A 15,958-nucleotide genomic window follows, 5' to 3' on the forward strand; every position below is an offset into this window, starting at 1 on the left:
TGCTGGGATTAAAGGAGTGCGCCACCATGCCTGGCTTGCGTACATCCTGCTTACCAGCCCTTTTCCCTCCTTATTTTTTTTTAAATCTTTTGTTTAAGATTTATTTTATTATTTTGTGTTTATACATGTTTTGCCCTTGCCTGCATATATGTCTGCACACCACATGCACACCTGGTGCCCGAGGTAGTGGTGAGCTTCAAGTGCATGTTGGGAATTAAACCCAGGTCCTTTATAAGAACAAATGCTTAACCACTGAGCCAACTCTCCAGCCCCTTCCTTCTTCGTCTTGACCCCCACTGTCAGGGACAAAGAAGATGGAGTGAATGTCTGTGTGTGCTCATGTAGACGCAGGCTCAGGAATGGGATCAGGGTGAATGAAGAGAACAGGTCCGACTTCCAACTGAGATGTGTTTGTGTTCAGATGGGAGGAAGATGAATGGGATTTTGAAAACCCCTGTCCAAGGCTGAACAGTCACCAAATCAATAGTGGGATAGGAACAATGAGACAAGGGGTCTAAAGCATACTTACGCTTAGATTTGGCCTGTTTCCACAAGCAGGGTGTTCTCACCTGATCAGCCCCTGCCGGCTGGAACTGCTGAGGTGGGGTGGGAGAAAAGACTCCAGGCCCCTGAAGAAACAGCTTCACATCTTGTTCCCAGTTTACCTAGGGTTGAATAAATACACAGGCACTCACTTGCCACCCACCCGACCCTGTCCCCAGATCCTTTTGGAAGAAGTTAGAACTGCATGTTGGGGGTGGGTGGGGGGTGGGTGGGGGTGGGTTTGAAGAAAACAACATGAAGCATCCTAAGGGGAGCCCTCACCTGAGACGTTGCCTTCCCCCCATGGCGGGCATGCTCCAGGATCATCTCCGCAGCTTCCAGCTCTGTGTGTCCCAGTAAAGTCAGGGGGTCCCTCAAGTATTCTGACAGCTCACTTACCAGGACCTGGAGAGAACAGAACCCCAAAGTACCTTAGTACATTAGGTCCATATGACCTTCTCCCAGGACTCTAGTGCAGACAGCATCCATTTATGGGTGGGGCCTGGACATGAAGGATAGGGAGGAGACAAGGGATAAGGCATCCCTGCTTCTAATCATAGTCTGTCATGTTTAAACCACTTCAGAGTTTAAGTATGTCTATTCTGTCCATTCTCTTCGAACCTCATTGGTGTTACGATGTGGGCAAACTGGGGTTAACTCTGATGAGGAGTGTGGAGTCAAGCAGGCATCAAGAAGCAGAACCCCCCCCCCACGTGCATCTTCTATTTGCTCTGAGCACTCGCACTAGTCAGCCTTGGGAGGAAGAGGAACCCGGGATGCTGTCTGCATTCACCAAGGACAGGAGTAGTCTGGGTTAGGACTGGCCTTGAGCAGTGCTGGCAATTCCTCTTGGTAGTAGTGGGCAAGGTGAGCATTGGTGGCCACCAAATTTAGCAGGTACTCATTGCGGGCTGCTCTCAGCTGCTGGGAATACTGGGCTGACTGGGCAGACAGCTAGGAAACGGAAAGAAGAGTCAACAGGGAGTCCTGAACCCTTGGAGGCTTTCCAAGGCCAACCTCTAATCCAGAACGAGAATGGATCTCACATTATTGCCTGGCACTACACTAAAACCCCCATGCAGAACGCTAGCTTAACAACCCTCCTGTGGCTTCTGCACATATATAGAAATGCCAACTGTGCCTTGCTATAGTTTACCAGCTCTGACACGCACAAGCTGACCTTTCTCAGGTGTGTGTCTCTTGCTTACTGTGGTGTGGCCACACTGGCCTTTCTCTCAGATCTTTGAACCAAAGTGGCTCTCTCCTCAGCTTTTGCACTCCACATCCCCTCTCCTTGGGACGTTCTTCCCAAAGATCTTGGTGTGGCTGCTGCCTCCCTGACACTCAGGGCACCTGTTCAGGGAGGCCTCCCTTCTCACTGGAGCCCAACTGTCACAGCATTTTCATTTATATCATCATCCTCTTGTCTCGCCTAGGCTGTGAGGGTGGAGCTCCAGCAGTCCTGTTCTCACTGTATCCCCAGGGTGGAACACTGCCTAGCATTAGAGGTACTTCAAAGCACATATAAAGAAACAACCACAAAAAGGCATTGTTTCCACTGTCCAGATGAAGAAAATGATGTTCAGAGAAACCAAGTGGCTATATTACTGAGTGCATACTACATGCCTGGTAATGAACCACTTGGAAATCTATATACTTGGTTTGACCTAATCTCTTACTTTTATGCCACTGGACCCCAAACCACTAGACTACCACTATTTATGCCTTTATCCCCTCCAAACCTTGGTGCTCAGTTTCTGGAGGCTAGTGCGAGAATGGAAGATACCATGGTCACTTCGGTTCAGCCTGTGCAGGGAAAAAATAGTCAAGAGTCAGGTACAGCCTTGACACTCTGACCCCACCTCATAGTCCTCACACCATGCCTTGGGTGTCCTACTTGGTCATCCAAGAGCCCACCTGGCCTGGACATCAGCTGCCTTCTCCTGGGCCAAGGCCCATACACGCTGTCGCTGCCCATAGAGCTTCCGACTTCGGCTCAGCTCCCGGACAGACTGTAACACCTCAGCCTGTGCCTGCTGGAGGCTCTCTGTCCCCTAGTGGCAAAGACACATAGAATCCTGAGCCAAGCCAGGTCTAATCTGAGCTGGAAGTTCCTCTGCCCGGTCCACGGACACATACCTTTCTAAGCACCTGCTCCTTGGCGCTTCTCCCAGTACCCCCTGCTAGGTCGCGATATCGGTCAGACGCCTGGAGTCTGGTTTGGCCTCCAGCCACAGTGGCATCCAGAAGGCAGCGCCAGGCACCAAACACTGTCCTACCCCTCCCCGGAGAAGGTCCGTGTTGAAGAGGGAAACACTCCACCATTTCATGAGACCCCACCCCAATCCCAATCCCACAAGAGAGAGGTGTCCCCCAACCCCCATCTAGGAGCCCAGCAATCGATCAGCCCATTAACTCAGCCACAGGATCACTCATGCCCTCCACCCCCACCCACGGTGTCCTTGCTGGGTCAGCTCCTCTGCTTCTGCTGTGTCAGCTCTACCCTCAGCTCACGTGCCTTCCCCTGCTCCCTGGGTCCTTGTCCCCACAGATCTCTAGGGGCTGAGCTCCCCATCATGTCCCACTCTGTGCAGCTCACCTGCTGTCTGTCTCTCCACTCCGCTGCCCTTCTCTCTTCAGGAATGGCCCAGCCAGCTTCTGGAGGGCCTGGTGAGAAAAACCATCCCACGTGGAGATCCTTTATGAAGACTCACCCCAACTGAGGGAGAATTTGGACCCAGGGTCTGTGATACCCTCCTTTGGATGTATAGCATATACATTTCCTAAATGCCTTACGTTCATTTATTCATTTAGTCCTTAGAACCTTATGTGGAGTTTGGGGTATTATTATTACAATTCCCATTTTACAGAGAAAAAACTGAGGCCAAAAAAACAATAAAGTAACCTGTCCAAGGTTGCACAGCTAAGGAAGCAATAGAGCAGGGATTTGACATAAATCTGGCTGATTCTACATATGTTCTAATTTTTTAATGAAATCACTTTATTCTAATTCACAAATAAAAACATCACAGAGTTAGGAATTTGTTCTTGACTACACCAATGGTGGTTGGGGTGGGGTGGGGTGGATCTGCTGCCCATGTAAAGGAGGCTAGAACACGAGAGGAGTCCCATACCTGGCCATACTCCCGTTCAATGGCTGCCCTCTGCTTGCTGTAGGATCTGTGGGGATTGGGGGTAGAAGGGAGGGGTGTTACTCTTGGCTACTGTTTTTCCACACTCAAGTCTCTCCTCAGCTTGAGCAGGAGGAAGAAGGAACCAACCCAGTGTGTGACTACATCCAGAGGGAGTGGGTCTGAAAGACAAGAGTCCTTGAGATCACCTCTGGAAGCTGCAACACAGGTCAGCCTCTCCTCATTGCTCAGAGCCCCAGCAGGATCCTCCCACCCCTGGAGGACCATCTGTGGGCCTGCGGGTCAGAGAACTGCTAATACCTGGCTGGGTTCGCGGGCTCCGTCACTTCCAACAGGTCTGGAAGAGGGAGGGGGTTATGCCCTAAGCTTGATTATGGAAGAGGAGAGAGTGGTGTGAAGTCAAGTGGTTTGAGGAAGGGGCTCTCTATGTATGTATATAGCTCCAGTATCCGAAGAGGTATGCCTAAGATAAGGGTCATGAATGGCTAGGCCAGAAAGCTCATCCAGACAACGCCCAACCCTGACAGATGTATACTGAGGAAAGAGTGGCCGCTCGCTCCTGTGAAGATGGAGTACAAGAAGGTGCGGGGTCTAGGGCTACCTGATGTCCTCCAGTAGATCCGCCTCCCTCTGCTGCCGGGTCTGAAGGATGCTCAGCTGCTCCAAAAAGCGAAGTTTCACCTCCTGGGCTGGCTTCACCTGTAGGATTAAGAAAGAGAGGTGAGGATTCTCGCCTAGTACCCCACTCCGGCGGCGTGGGGACCTACAAAACACCTCACCGGGAGCGGTGAGGGGGCGGGGCCCGAGAGAGGCTGGACTGTTTCCTCGGTTTCTTCTATGTTAGGCTTTAACCTCCTTGCCACTCCCTGTGACCCACCCCGAGTCGAGAGCCCACGGCCTCCCTCCGCTCCCCTAGACCTCCAGGAAATCCCTTTTTCTGGGCAAATCTCACTTTTCGGGGCGGCGGCTGCATCGCGGCTCCAGCAAAGGCTGCCAGACACTCTACTCCGGAACTCGGGGAGGCCCCGCCCACGACAAGGCCCCGCCCCAGAGTTGGCCTGCTCCGCCCACTCTCGTCAAGCTGCGCGCCGGCGCGGAAGAACACAGGGGCAGCAGCAGAGGAACTCAACCTGCTTTCTACAAGTACCCCGGAAAGGTCCAGGCCGCCGGGCGACGCAGCGTGCGCCTGGCGGTCGGGAGCTCCTCGAGCTTCTGAGTCGAGTCAAGACGCCTGAGTTCTATTTCTAGTATAGCCACTGATTCAGCCTGTAATTACTTCTGGTCATTCATTTACATATGCCTATCACCAGTCTCTACACTAAAAGCAGAAGACAGGTAATCAGGGAAACTGAGTCACCCGGCACCTGAGCGAAAATGCCTCTAACAAAGGGAGGCACCTTTCCCTAATCCCCGCAGAACTGGAAATGCTAGCGTGACAGAGGTGAGAAACAGGCCCGGAGCTCGCAGAAACGAGTCCAGAGGAAAAAGACGGGCACATCCTGGGCTCCAGTGGGCATTAATGGTATCAGTGAAGGGGCGTGGGACTGGAAAGTTCTTGTTAGCATTTTGGAACTTTTCTTCAGGGTTTATGCCCCCAGTTTACCGACGTGTGTGTGTGTGTGTGTGTGTGTGTGTGTGTGTGTGTGTGTGTGTGTATGTATTCTACTAGCACTGGAATTACAGATGCTAGCGCTACACATTCACCTTTTTTATTGGTTCTAGAAATTTGAACTTAGGTCCTCACACTTAAATACCAAGTGGCTTTACCCACTGAGCCATCTCCCTAGCCCCTCAGTGTGAATTTTATTTTATCCTACAATCCCTCCATCAGTAAGAGATACAGGTTCTATTTCAGAATGAGAGAGAAAAAGAACATTCTAGTGACCTATTTCCCTCAAATTCCAAGACCATCAGCCTTCTCCAAGACTTCATTATCGGTTCTCAAGGCTAACATTCAGCCTTCTTGCTTCCAGCTTTCTTTCTTCCCACAACTCGATGTTTCCACAGTGACCAGTGATTGAAAAGAGTTAAAACCATAGGCTTAAGATGTAATTTTAATGTAATTTAAAATGTAATTTAAAACGTAATTTTGGGCTGGAGAAATGGCTCAGCAGTTAAGAGCACTGACTGCTCTTCCGAAGGTCCTGAGTTCAAATCCCAGCAACCACTTGGTGACTCACAACCATCCTTAATGAGATCTGATGCCCTCTTCTGGTGTGTCTGAAGACAGCAACAGTGTACTTAAATTGTAATTTTAAAACAACATGCTGAAAATGTAATTGCTTCCAAGGAAAACCCAAATGCCTGAAACCTAAATAGAAGACAGGCTACAATGATATGAAGGGTGGGCCCCTGCACAAAGCCCTCTTCTCCTGCTTTTTGTTTTTTTTGTTTTTTGTTTTTTGTTTTTCCTCCTGTTCTTGAGAGGACTGAGACAAGGCTCCACATTGTCACCCTTGGCACCCTAAGGAGTTCCCCAAGACTGATCTCAACTCAGTCCAAATTGAGATCTGTGATTTTGATATTGAAAGGAATTCCAAGACTAGCTGTTATAACGAAGCAGAGTTGGAAATTTTATTAAAGATAATTTAATATAGGTTAGAGCACAAGAACAAAGAGAAAATTCAATCAGGAGAAAGTAAGACAAATCCAAGCAAGGGGGGTTGTGGGATGTGCTCCCCAAAGGAGCACAGGGGAAAATGTGTTTGTACCCCATGTGGGTATGGGGCTCCCCAAAAGAGAGAAAGCCATTAAGTGTCTAAACACCACCAATGTTGTTCTTTGGTGGCTCTCAGTTTACTTTTTATTTTTAAGTGGGTTTTCTTTGGGTAGCCTTAACTGTCCTGGAACTCACTCTGTAAACCAGGCTGACCTTGAACTCACAGAGCTTGGCCTGCCTCTGCCTCCCCACTGCTGAAACTAAAGATAAGTTTTAACTGACAGTCGTCACTTTCTATCTTAAAAGCCATTACATTGCGAAAAAGGGTTTCCTTCTGTCTCTTTTGATAAAAGAAATACGTGTGGCGACTCAGGAAACTCAAAAGCCACCGGAGTTGCACAAGGAGTTTATTACATATTCAACCCTTGCCATGGAATTTCTAGTGAAGTTCCTAGAAAATTGCAGATTTATGGCTGAGAAGGAAGAAAGGCCGGAAGCAGTTAATTTTACATCATTTTTGCTGTGCTGCTAATGAAGGCTTGAGCCAAAAGCTCTGATGAAAGCCTTCTCTCTGCCTTCTTATGTCCTCAGAATTTTCTCTATTGTTTTTTATTTGTTTGTTTGTTTGTTTGTTTGGGACAGAGTTTTACGATGCAGCCTTGGCTAGCCTGGAACTGACTCTGTAGACCAGGCAGACTTTGAACTCAAAGATCCACTTGCCTCTGTTCCTGAGTGCTGGGATTTAATGTGTGGGCCACCATTCTCAGCCTTTCCCTATCTGTCTTGCCTCTCCCACTACCTACCTAATCTTTGTCCCAACTGCTGCTATCCTCCCACAGGGCCAAGACCTTTCCTACTGAACAGCTTTAGCGCCTGCTCCTGCCCTCTCCTGCCCTCTTTCCTGCCCTTCCCCGCTCCTGCCCTCCCCTGCTCCTGCCCTCTCCTGCCCTCTCTCCTGCCCTTCCCTGCTCCTGCCCTCCCCTGCTCCTGCCCTCTCCTGCTCCTGCCCTCTCCTGTCCCTGCCCTCTCCTGCCCCTGCCCTCTCCTGCTCCTCCTGCCCTCTGCTGCCCCTGCCCTCTCCTGCCCCTGCCCTCTCCTGCCCCTGCCCTCTCCTGCCCCTGCCCCTCCTGCTCCTGCCCTCTCCTGCCCCTGCCCCTCCTGCTCCTGCCCTCTGCTGCCCCTGCCCCTCCTGCTCTGAGCACTCCCCTTATTGGTTCCTTGCCATTGTTTCTGCTCCTCAGAGCCGCCCCCTCCACATCCACCTAGTGTGAAGGCCACATCCATATTAGCTCAAGCTGTCGCTGAGTTTAGTCTCTTCAAAGTACTAAACTCACCTGACCTCTGATTGACATGTGAATTTGGTTTCTTTTCTGTAGGCTCCGTAAGAGCAAGGAACCTGTTTAATTTGTTCACATTATGTCACCCCACTTGGCAGCACCAATTAGGTGCTCAGTATATACTTGTTGAATGAATGAATGAATGAATGATGTTAAAAAGAACGAGCCTTTTGGTTCCCAATTTTATTAATAGTGATCCATTCCTCTTCAACTCTCCTTTACCCCAGCTCCCAATCCCAATCAGCCACTCTAGGGCCTCAAGGCAGTTCCAGTACATAGGAAGTGAAATAACATAGATTTAGATATTATGCCCATCTCTGGCTTCCAAACTTTCACTTTCCTATAATGTAGTAAAACCATTCTTAGGCCACAAAGCTCTCACTGAACCCCTATATCAAATATATCAACTAGGAACTGCCCTTATTGAGGGGAATATCAGGGCTCCTAGCTCAGAAACACTTCGGTGTTCACCCCTCTCCTTCTTTTAGTGACTTCATAGTACAGACAAATGGGCTGGGCCCAGAGAGGGGCCATGATCCTCCCTGAGACACACAGTCTCCAGGGCTCTCAGCCCAGTGCTCCTTCCATGGTACCATACTGGATTCCAGAGTCATCTATCCAGGGCAGAAGAAGCTCCCAGCAGTCATCTGCCATGGTGAGAGCCTGGCTTCTCCTCTGGTTACCTACCTCTTCAACTGCGGGCCCTGGGGTCATGTGAGAGGCTGGCTGGAGGGTGGATTGGAAGTGCAAGGAGGTTGGGTGGGTAAGCTGGGGGTCGGTGTTGGAAGGCTGGTGGGGCTTGGAGGTTGGGGACTGGTGGGCTGGGAAGGGCTTTCTAGACACGAGGCAGGCTCTCCTTTCCTCAGGATGAGGTTGTTGAGTTCCTGGAGCAGCTGTTCCTCTAGGGACCCTCGTGCCTGAGGACTGCTTTTTGAAGGGGGGCCTGGAGGAGGGTCAGGTATCCTCTCTTCGTGGCCCAACATGCTTGCCTTGGAGAGGGGTGGTTGATCAAAGGACCTCTGGCTGGTAAGGGGTGGATCTGACTTGGCCGACCACTCCCATGTGGAAGAGAAGGTCGTGTCCTTGGTAAGCTCAGGGAAGGCCCCGACCTCCTCATATACTGGCTCTTCATACACAGGCTCCTCCAGCTCATCTTGCTCTTCCACAGACCCCTGGGGTGACTTCATTGGCTGGATGGAAATGGAACAGCAGAGGGTGGGCACAGTGTCAGAGTCACTGTGTTATTAATCCTGGGGTCACGTTCTTCCTTGACTCAGACACTACAAAATACTTGACATATATGATGTCAGAACAACCTGTACCAGTGGGTCATGCTGCAGGGGAGTGAGATGCCCTGGACTGCAGAGTAAGGAAATGATCGTTGGTGAGGCTTGAACTCAGATCTATCTGGGTCCTGAATGCATTCACTTAACCTCTTTTCTTCTATTTCTCTGATCTGTAATTACTTTCTCCTTTCCTCATCATATCCCTCCTCACTGTCCTCCTCTGCCACAAATGCATGCATCGATGGCCCGCATCAGAACAGACATGGAGCACACCAGGGTGTGGGCAGCACGGAATACAGACAGAGCTGGCAGACACACAGCCAGAGCAAGCACAATACTCACAAAGAACATGGATAAGGTCCTCCGGTTGTGTAGTCGCCGCTGGACCCAGGTAGAGTGGGGATGAGGGGAGGGAGAGACAGAGACAAAGTGAGACCTGGCAACAGGAGGTGCTGGTGGGAAGTGAGGGCACAGAGACTGTGGACAAGAGGATCGTGGTGAGGGGGTGGGGCATCTGGCATACAGGCACACTGTTTCCTCCTGCAATAGGACAAGGGTAAGGGCAGGAGCAGATGCTTAAAACATGCTGGGGGGTAGGGTCTCACCAGGGTCTGATTGGCAGAGAGTAGGGTGGCTCCACTGTCATCCCCTCGGATGGGCAGCAAGGGCATAGTGCCAAACTTCTGACGAGCAAGGTCAGAGGAGGAACGGCGACGTAAAACCACAGACTGTTGGTCATCATGCTGAGGAGACAGTGGGCTGTTGGCACTGGTCGCCTGGGTGGCACTGGGGGGTGGGGGTGTGGCTGGACCCCAGAAGCACCAGAAGCCCAGCCTTCAGCTTCTTCTTTCTCCTCACCTGGGCTTTAAGGATGCTTGTGGTCCAGTCCCACATCTCCTCCTCATCCGTGCAGGACAGACAGCTGTGGGCGAACAGAGTGATTCAGGAAACTGAAGGAGTCCTAGCAGCAAGTGTGGAGGAACAGAGGAGACGGTAGAGGAAGAGGACAGGGCAGAGCTAGGAGAGATCTCAGTCAGAATAAAGTGCTTGCCATACAAGCATAGGGATCGGAGTAGGATCCTCAACATGTGTCAGAAACGGGGACACTAGAGAGATGGCTCAGTGGTTAAGAGCACTGGCTGCTATTCCAGAGGACTTGGGCTCAACTCTCATCACCCACACGGTGCCTCATAACCGTCTATAATCCTAGTTTCAGGCATTCTGATGCCTCTGTGGCCACCAGGCCTACACATGGTACACAGATATAAATTCAGGCAAAACAACTCATACACATAACTTTTTTAATTAAAAAAGAAAAGAAAAAGCTGAGGCTGGCATGGTGGCTAGTGCCTGTTATCCCAGTGCTGAGAAGCTAGAAACAGGGAGCTCTCTGAGACTTACCGGCCAGCCAGCCTAACCTAACTGGCAAACCCCAGGTCCTAGTGAATGACACCTGAAGTTGACCTCTGACTTCCACATGCATGAGCGCGCGCGCACGCACACACACACACACACACACACACACACACACACACACTGACAGAGACACAAACACATGCATGCACAGATGGTCAGCCAGATGGACAGACAAGGAGCAGGGTAGAGGCAGAGAAGCAGCTAGCTAGAGATACTCACAGGTGCATCTTTTCCAATATTAATGTGAAACCCCACCTGAAAGGCAAAGCAGACCAGTAGTTAGGGTAACTAAAAGCCAGAGAGGTGTCAGCAGGGAAGCCCTAGGTCAGGACAGGGAGGAAAACTCACAGTGTTGGAGGTTTTAACTTCTTGCGGATTCCCAGGTAGACCTTGGCACCTTCCAGAGACCACTCCCGTTCTGGCTTAGAGCTCTGAGAACATGAGCAAAGGCAGTAAGACTGAGATATACAAAAACACCATCGTTAGGAAAATCAAGAAGTCATGGGCGCACTGGGCACGTGATCATAGAATAAGAAAAGTCAACGTCAGTGAAGCAATGAGATTGGTGAGGATATGGGCTGTGGGGTCAGGGGTTGGTACAGTTAAGGCTCCTGATGCCACCCAGCATCCCACCCTACTAGCCCCAGGGCATCACCTTCTTCTCCTTGAGCAGCAGCAGGCATCGGCCACGCACCAAAAAGAACCTCTCCTGGAAACGGTTTCCCAGCAATCGAGGTGGCTCCTCACGACACCGTAGCAGCCCCACCCGTGGACTCTCACGCCGGACTCCTGGACACAGAAGAGCAATGCTGGGAGGGGACTCTCGGGAGAGGGGCCTAGAGAATGCTGGGCTGAGGGAGGAGGCTCACCTGTGAAGAGGCAGCCAGCGTGTGCCATAGAGACTTTTCTCAGAAGCAGAGAGGCTGAGCAGGGCTCTGGAAGCTGGCACCACTGCAAGGCCTGCTCTAGAACCTTTTCTTTGGGATGCAGTGGCCTCTCTGAAGGGAAATGTTGAGACAGGTAATAATCACAAAAACTAGCCAGAGCCTGGAGGTCCTGTCTCACCTCCCACTGGTTCATTCATTCTTTCATACCCCCTTCTAACCACAGCCCCTGATGCTATGCCAGGTACCATATCCCAGGGATACAATGGTAAGAATGATACATAGGCCTGTTACAGCCTAATGAAGGCATCAACAGTAGACAATCAGTTAAGCAAAGCAGCAAAACAGAGACCAGTAATGACTTAAATTAAAGGTATATGTTTCTAAGTGTGTGTGTGTGTGTGTGTGTGTGTATGTGTGTGTGTAATGCTTTCCTATAAGCTAGAGTTACAGGCAGTTTGTAAGTGTGTGTGTGTGGGGGAGGGGGGTGTTTCCTGGAAACTAGAATTACAGGCAGTTTGTAAGCCACCCAGTATGGAGACTTGAACCAATTTCTGGTCCTCTACAAGACAGTTCAGTAGGCATTCTCAACCACTGGGCCATTTCTCTAACCCCCAGTAATCACTTTGAAATAAAATAATATTTAAGAGGCACATGGAGAAACAGAGGCACAGAGAGAAAAGCACGTGAGCAGGTGAGGTAGGCTGGTCAGGCGAGGCCATCAGATGCTGCATTTATAGACAAGGCTCCTCAATCTATCTGAAAGATCAGGCAGAGCAAGCTGTACCTAAGATCATGGGTGATCTTTTTTGTTGAATTTTTTAATTTGGTTTGGGCATGTTTCTTTGTTTTGAGACAATGTTTCACTGTAGCTCTGGTTGGCCTGGAACTCTATATAGAACAGACTGTCCTCCAATTGCCTCTGCCTTCCTACTGTGGGATTACAGTTGTGCACCACCATAGCTCCAGGTAGGATCTTATAGGACCAAAAAATGCAAGAACAGATGCCAGGAGTCAAGAAATTGTTCTTGGGGGATCTAAACAGCAAGTGTGGCCCGAATGGGAATGTGTGCAGCTTAGTGGTGCATGCTTGCCTTTCGTGTTCAGTCCTCAGCATGGAGGAGAGAGGGTGCACTCTCCTCTCACAGAAACAGGTCAGAGAACTGCTGATGTGAGATGATGTCTGAGAGACAAGCAACAGACAGGAAGTCAAGGTTTTGCAGGCCATGATGAGGGCTTTGAGCTTTATTCTAAATTTATTAGGAACCCATCAGAAAGTTTTAACCATAGCAACGGCATGATCTGGTTTATACTTGAAATGTTCATTTGGCTGCTCTTCAGAAACTAGATTGTAGAGAGGAAAGAACAGAACCCTGTCAAGCTGTCCCCTGTCTAGAGCCAGGCATTTCAGTGGTTCGTATTGGGAGGCAGAAAGATAATGGTGGCCATGAGTAGGATGGGAAGTAACAGATATGGGAAAGAATGATAGACGTGAGGGCTGCCAACATGACTAATTAATAGGAACTATCAATATGACTAATTAATTGGTGGGCATAGGATTTCTGGACTTAATAACTGAGTAAACCATGATACTATTTGCCGAAAAAAGAAAAACCAGAAAATAGTCTGGATTTTATATTGGGAGAGGGGCCTAAGAAGAAAGGAAATATCAGTCTTATGTACTGAAATGCCTGTGAGAAGAGGAAGTGTCAAGTAGGCAATTGGATATGTAAGTCTAGAGTGCAGAGGAGATATCTGAACCAGAGATAAACATCTGGTTGGTTAGCCAGGCATGCTGGTGTATACCTGTCGTCCCAGCACTTGGGGAAAAGAAGCAGGGGGATTTCCATAAGTTCAAGGCCAGCTTGATCTACATAGTGAGTTTCCAGCCCACTGGAATTAACTTGGATATCAGTTAAGTATTTAAAGAAATGGGGAAGAATGTAGGTAGAAAAGAAGAAGGGGCCCAGGATTGGTTCGTAGCCCTTCTAACACTTCAATCTTGGCAAAGTGGGGAGGGAGGCTCCTTCAAGATAGAGGAAACCTTTACTGATGCCAAGAGAAGAGGACTAAGAAAATAAAATTCATCCAGGGTGAACACCCTCTTGTGTGGATGAGTTGACTAGTAAAATGTCCATTACATTTGGTAACAGAGAAGTCATGGATGACCTTGGTCATGTGTCCACGCACACAAACGTGTGATGATACTCACCAAGCTCTCCGTGTTCAAGAATTTCAAATGTCACCCACAAGTCTGTCCCTGATGCCGCCCCTCGCATCTCCAGCACCTGGTTAGTCAACTCCTCAGCAGTCAGTGTTGGGGATACCTAGCATACAGACAAGAGGACCCACACTCATTAGGGCCTTGCTCCTGCCCACCCCTACCCCTTCAGATCCCTCAACACTGACCTTTAGGGTGACACAGTTGTCCGGGAGCTGCTGTTCTATGTAAACCTCCATGATGAGGTCTCCAGCCTGGGACAACTGGGGGCAGGCGGATAAAGGTGGATGGGGAAATTACAAAAATTCCAAGATGGAGGAGTGCCTCCTAGGTACCTCCCCCAGCAAAGAGCTCCTTCCAGCCCCTACTACCAACACGGCTTGGGCCTTGGAAAGAACTCCAAGATGAGCACGATGAATGTTTAGCTGTGAATGGTGCCACCTCAGACAGTGCAGTACAGCAGCCTCAAGAAGAGGTTTGCAGTCAAGACTCTCTGAGTTCTTTCTCTACCACTTCCACTGTAACCTACTTTGAATAAGTAATTAAAAAAAATGAGACTACCAACTTTATGGAGTTCTGTGGTTCTAAAATGAGATTAGAGGTACTTGTAACATAGGAAGTCCTTAGCAGTTCTTGCTTTTGTGTTTTATACAATAATCTTCCTGCCCCACCCCAAATCCCCCAAGGTCTCAGACTGGCCTTGAACTTTGAGACAGGGTCTCATATAGACCCAGTCTGGCCCAGTTTATTTTTAAAAAATTATTTATCTTTTTTTTATGTACATTGATGTTTTGCCTGCATGTGTTCCTGGAACTGGAGTTGTGAACACTTGTGAGCTGCCAGGTGGGTTCTGGGAATTGAACCCAGATCCTCTTGAAGAGCAGCCAGTGCTCTTAACCACTGAGCCACCTTTCCTGACCTTAAACTTTTGATCTTCCTGCTTCTGCCTTCTAAGTGCTAGGATTACAGGCATGTGCTGCCAGTTCTGGGGATCCATCTCAGGGCTTCACACATGCTGGGCAAGCACTTATCTGAGCTCCATTTCCATCCTTGACCTGCAGAGCTCTCCATGGCTGAACTCTTGATCCACCCAGCCCAGACACTAGGATGACAAGCATGGACTACCCCACCTGGCTTTCCTGAGATCTCCTGTACTTAGAAATGGGGTGCTGGGTGTGTATCTCAGTGATGGAATGCTTGCCCAGGCTGTGCGAGGCCCTGGGTTTAATACTCAGTATCCCTGAGAAAGGGATGAACTGAGGAAACCCCATAGCGGAATAAATGGAACAAGCACACTACCCAAAACACCTCCCTCCTGGGGATTCCCCTGTCCACCAAAGAGCCAAGGGTAAATGTGCAGGAAGGCAGGCTAGGAAGCTTCCTTGAGTGGACAGAAGATGCGTTTCCTATGGTGATGTCCCTCTGGTCCACTCAGCAGTCTAACGTTAGGGCGTGTTACCTGCACATCCTTCCAGGTGGTAATGAGACTGACCTCCAAGTCAATCTGAGCTGCCTGGTCCGAGTCAATCTGCAACAGGACCAAAAATATCTCAGGGGCTACCGGGAAAGGAGGGAAGCAGGGCAGATAGCAAGGTCAAAGGGGAACTGGATAAGAGGGCTGGAAGCCTGAAGAACAGGAATCAATAACAAGAGGATATTGGGGTTTAGATTGATGGAGAAGGAAGCCCAGGACTCTGAGAGGAAGTTACCAGTGCAGGCATAGGCTAGGGCTTGAGGGATGAGGGTCTAGACTCTGAGTCCACAGGGCTAGGACAGAGGGGTTGTATGGCAGGGTCAGGGAAGCCTTACATCAAAGACAGAGATGTAGCCATCGATGAGCTCCTGCAGTACCCGAACCTCATGCTCTCCCCGCCCATCTGTCTGGAACACACTAGGCGCAAACAGCAGGGCCAGGTTCCGCGTGCACATCTGGTTTAGAGCCGCACACTTCTGCACCCTGCAGAGAGAGACCCCAGAGCCGTGAGTCCAGCTCATGGTCACCACTTCACCAACACATCCATTACTTTGGAAGACCTTTACCGCATCTCTATCAAGTGCCAAGTGCTAGGCTGAGTGTGGGGTATATGTCAGTGGATTAAACAGTATTGGCCCCAAGGAGCTTTGACTATCTCAGACAGTTAAGGTATGGCTGATCATTACTAGAGCAGGCATCCATAGTTTTTATGTAAAGAATAGGCAATAAATATTTTAGACCCTCAGGCCATATACTCTCTTGTAACTTCACAGCTTAGCTGCCCTACTGTTAAAGAAGCCATATGAATGGGTGTGACTTTACACCTTACAGGCTTTTATTTGGAAACCCAGGCAAGGAACTGGATTTGGTAATGGTCCTATATTTGGCAATCCTCTGTAATACCAATGCAACATAACCAGGCCTGCACCCCACACCAGAAACCCTTTCTCCTAATACACTAAAGGTGGGTCTGCATCTTAATCTTT

The 15,958-nt window shown here is 49.6% G+C and overlaps 2 protein-coding genes across 6 annotated transcripts in view; both read right to left on the reverse strand.

Moving 5' to 3' along the window:
* Fchsd1 (FCH and double SH3 domains 1) overlaps window positions 1-4,716 on the reverse strand; it is a 12,502-nt gene extending 7,786 nt beyond the window's left edge. Inside the window, exons 1-10 of one of the 2 annotated variants that reach the window (XM_021151051.2) lie at window positions 4,648-4,716; window positions 4,297-4,394; window positions 3,678-3,723; window positions 3,143-3,210; window positions 2,683-2,818; window positions 2,461-2,597; window positions 2,286-2,349; window positions 1,369-1,497; window positions 826-948; window positions 570-665 (exon numbers count right to left, since the gene is read on the reverse strand). In XM_021151051.2, the coding sequence (XP_021006710.1) occupies window positions 570-665; window positions 826-948; window positions 1,369-1,497; window positions 2,286-2,349; window positions 2,461-2,597; window positions 2,683-2,818; window positions 3,143-3,210; window positions 3,678-3,723; window positions 4,297-4,394; window positions 4,648-4,668 (918 nt within the window). In that variant the 5' untranslated portion in view covers window positions 4,669-4,716. Of the gene's footprint in view, window positions 1-569; window positions 666-825; window positions 949-1,368; window positions 1,498-2,285; window positions 2,350-2,460; window positions 2,598-2,682; window positions 2,825-3,142; window positions 3,211-3,677; window positions 3,724-4,296; window positions 4,395-4,647 lie in introns of both variants that reach the window. The other variant, XM_029471906.1, reaches the window with a different exon arrangement.
* A 3,138-nt stretch (window positions 4,717-7,854) lies between these two features.
* Window positions 7,855-15,958, reverse strand: part of Arap3 (ArfGAP with RhoGAP domain, ankyrin repeat and PH domain 3) — a 28,271-nt gene continuing 20,167 nt past the window's right edge. For 2 of the 4 annotated variants that reach the window (XM_021150376.2, XM_029472125.1), the window contains exons 22-33: window positions 15,308-15,455; window positions 14,958-15,026; window positions 13,687-13,761; window positions 13,490-13,604; window positions 11,263-11,391; window positions 11,049-11,182; window positions 10,742-10,824; window positions 10,613-10,648; window positions 9,836-9,899; window positions 9,583-9,720; window positions 9,320-9,358; window positions 7,860-8,881 (exon numbers count right to left, since the gene is read on the reverse strand). In XM_021150376.2, coding sequence (XP_021006035.1) covers window positions 8,402-8,881; window positions 9,320-9,358; window positions 9,583-9,720; window positions 9,836-9,899; window positions 10,613-10,648; window positions 10,742-10,824; window positions 11,049-11,182; window positions 11,263-11,391; window positions 13,490-13,604; window positions 13,687-13,761; window positions 14,958-15,026; window positions 15,308-15,455 — 1,510 coding nt within the window. In that variant the 3' untranslated portion in view covers window positions 7,860-8,401. Of the gene's footprint in view, window positions 8,882-9,319; window positions 9,359-9,582; window positions 9,721-9,835; window positions 9,900-10,612; window positions 10,649-10,741; window positions 10,825-11,048; window positions 11,183-11,262; window positions 11,392-13,489; window positions 13,605-13,686; window positions 13,762-14,957; window positions 15,027-15,307; window positions 15,456-15,958 lie in introns of all 4 variants that reach the window. The other 2 variants (XM_029472126.1, XM_029472127.1) reach the window with 2 other exon arrangements.

The sequence above is a fragment of the Mus caroli genome, chromosome 18 (genome assembly GCF_900094665.2).
Source record: "Mus caroli chromosome 18, CAROLI_EIJ_v1.1, whole genome shotgun sequence".
Lineage (NCBI taxonomy): Eukaryota > Metazoa > Chordata > Mammalia > Rodentia > Muridae > Mus > Mus caroli.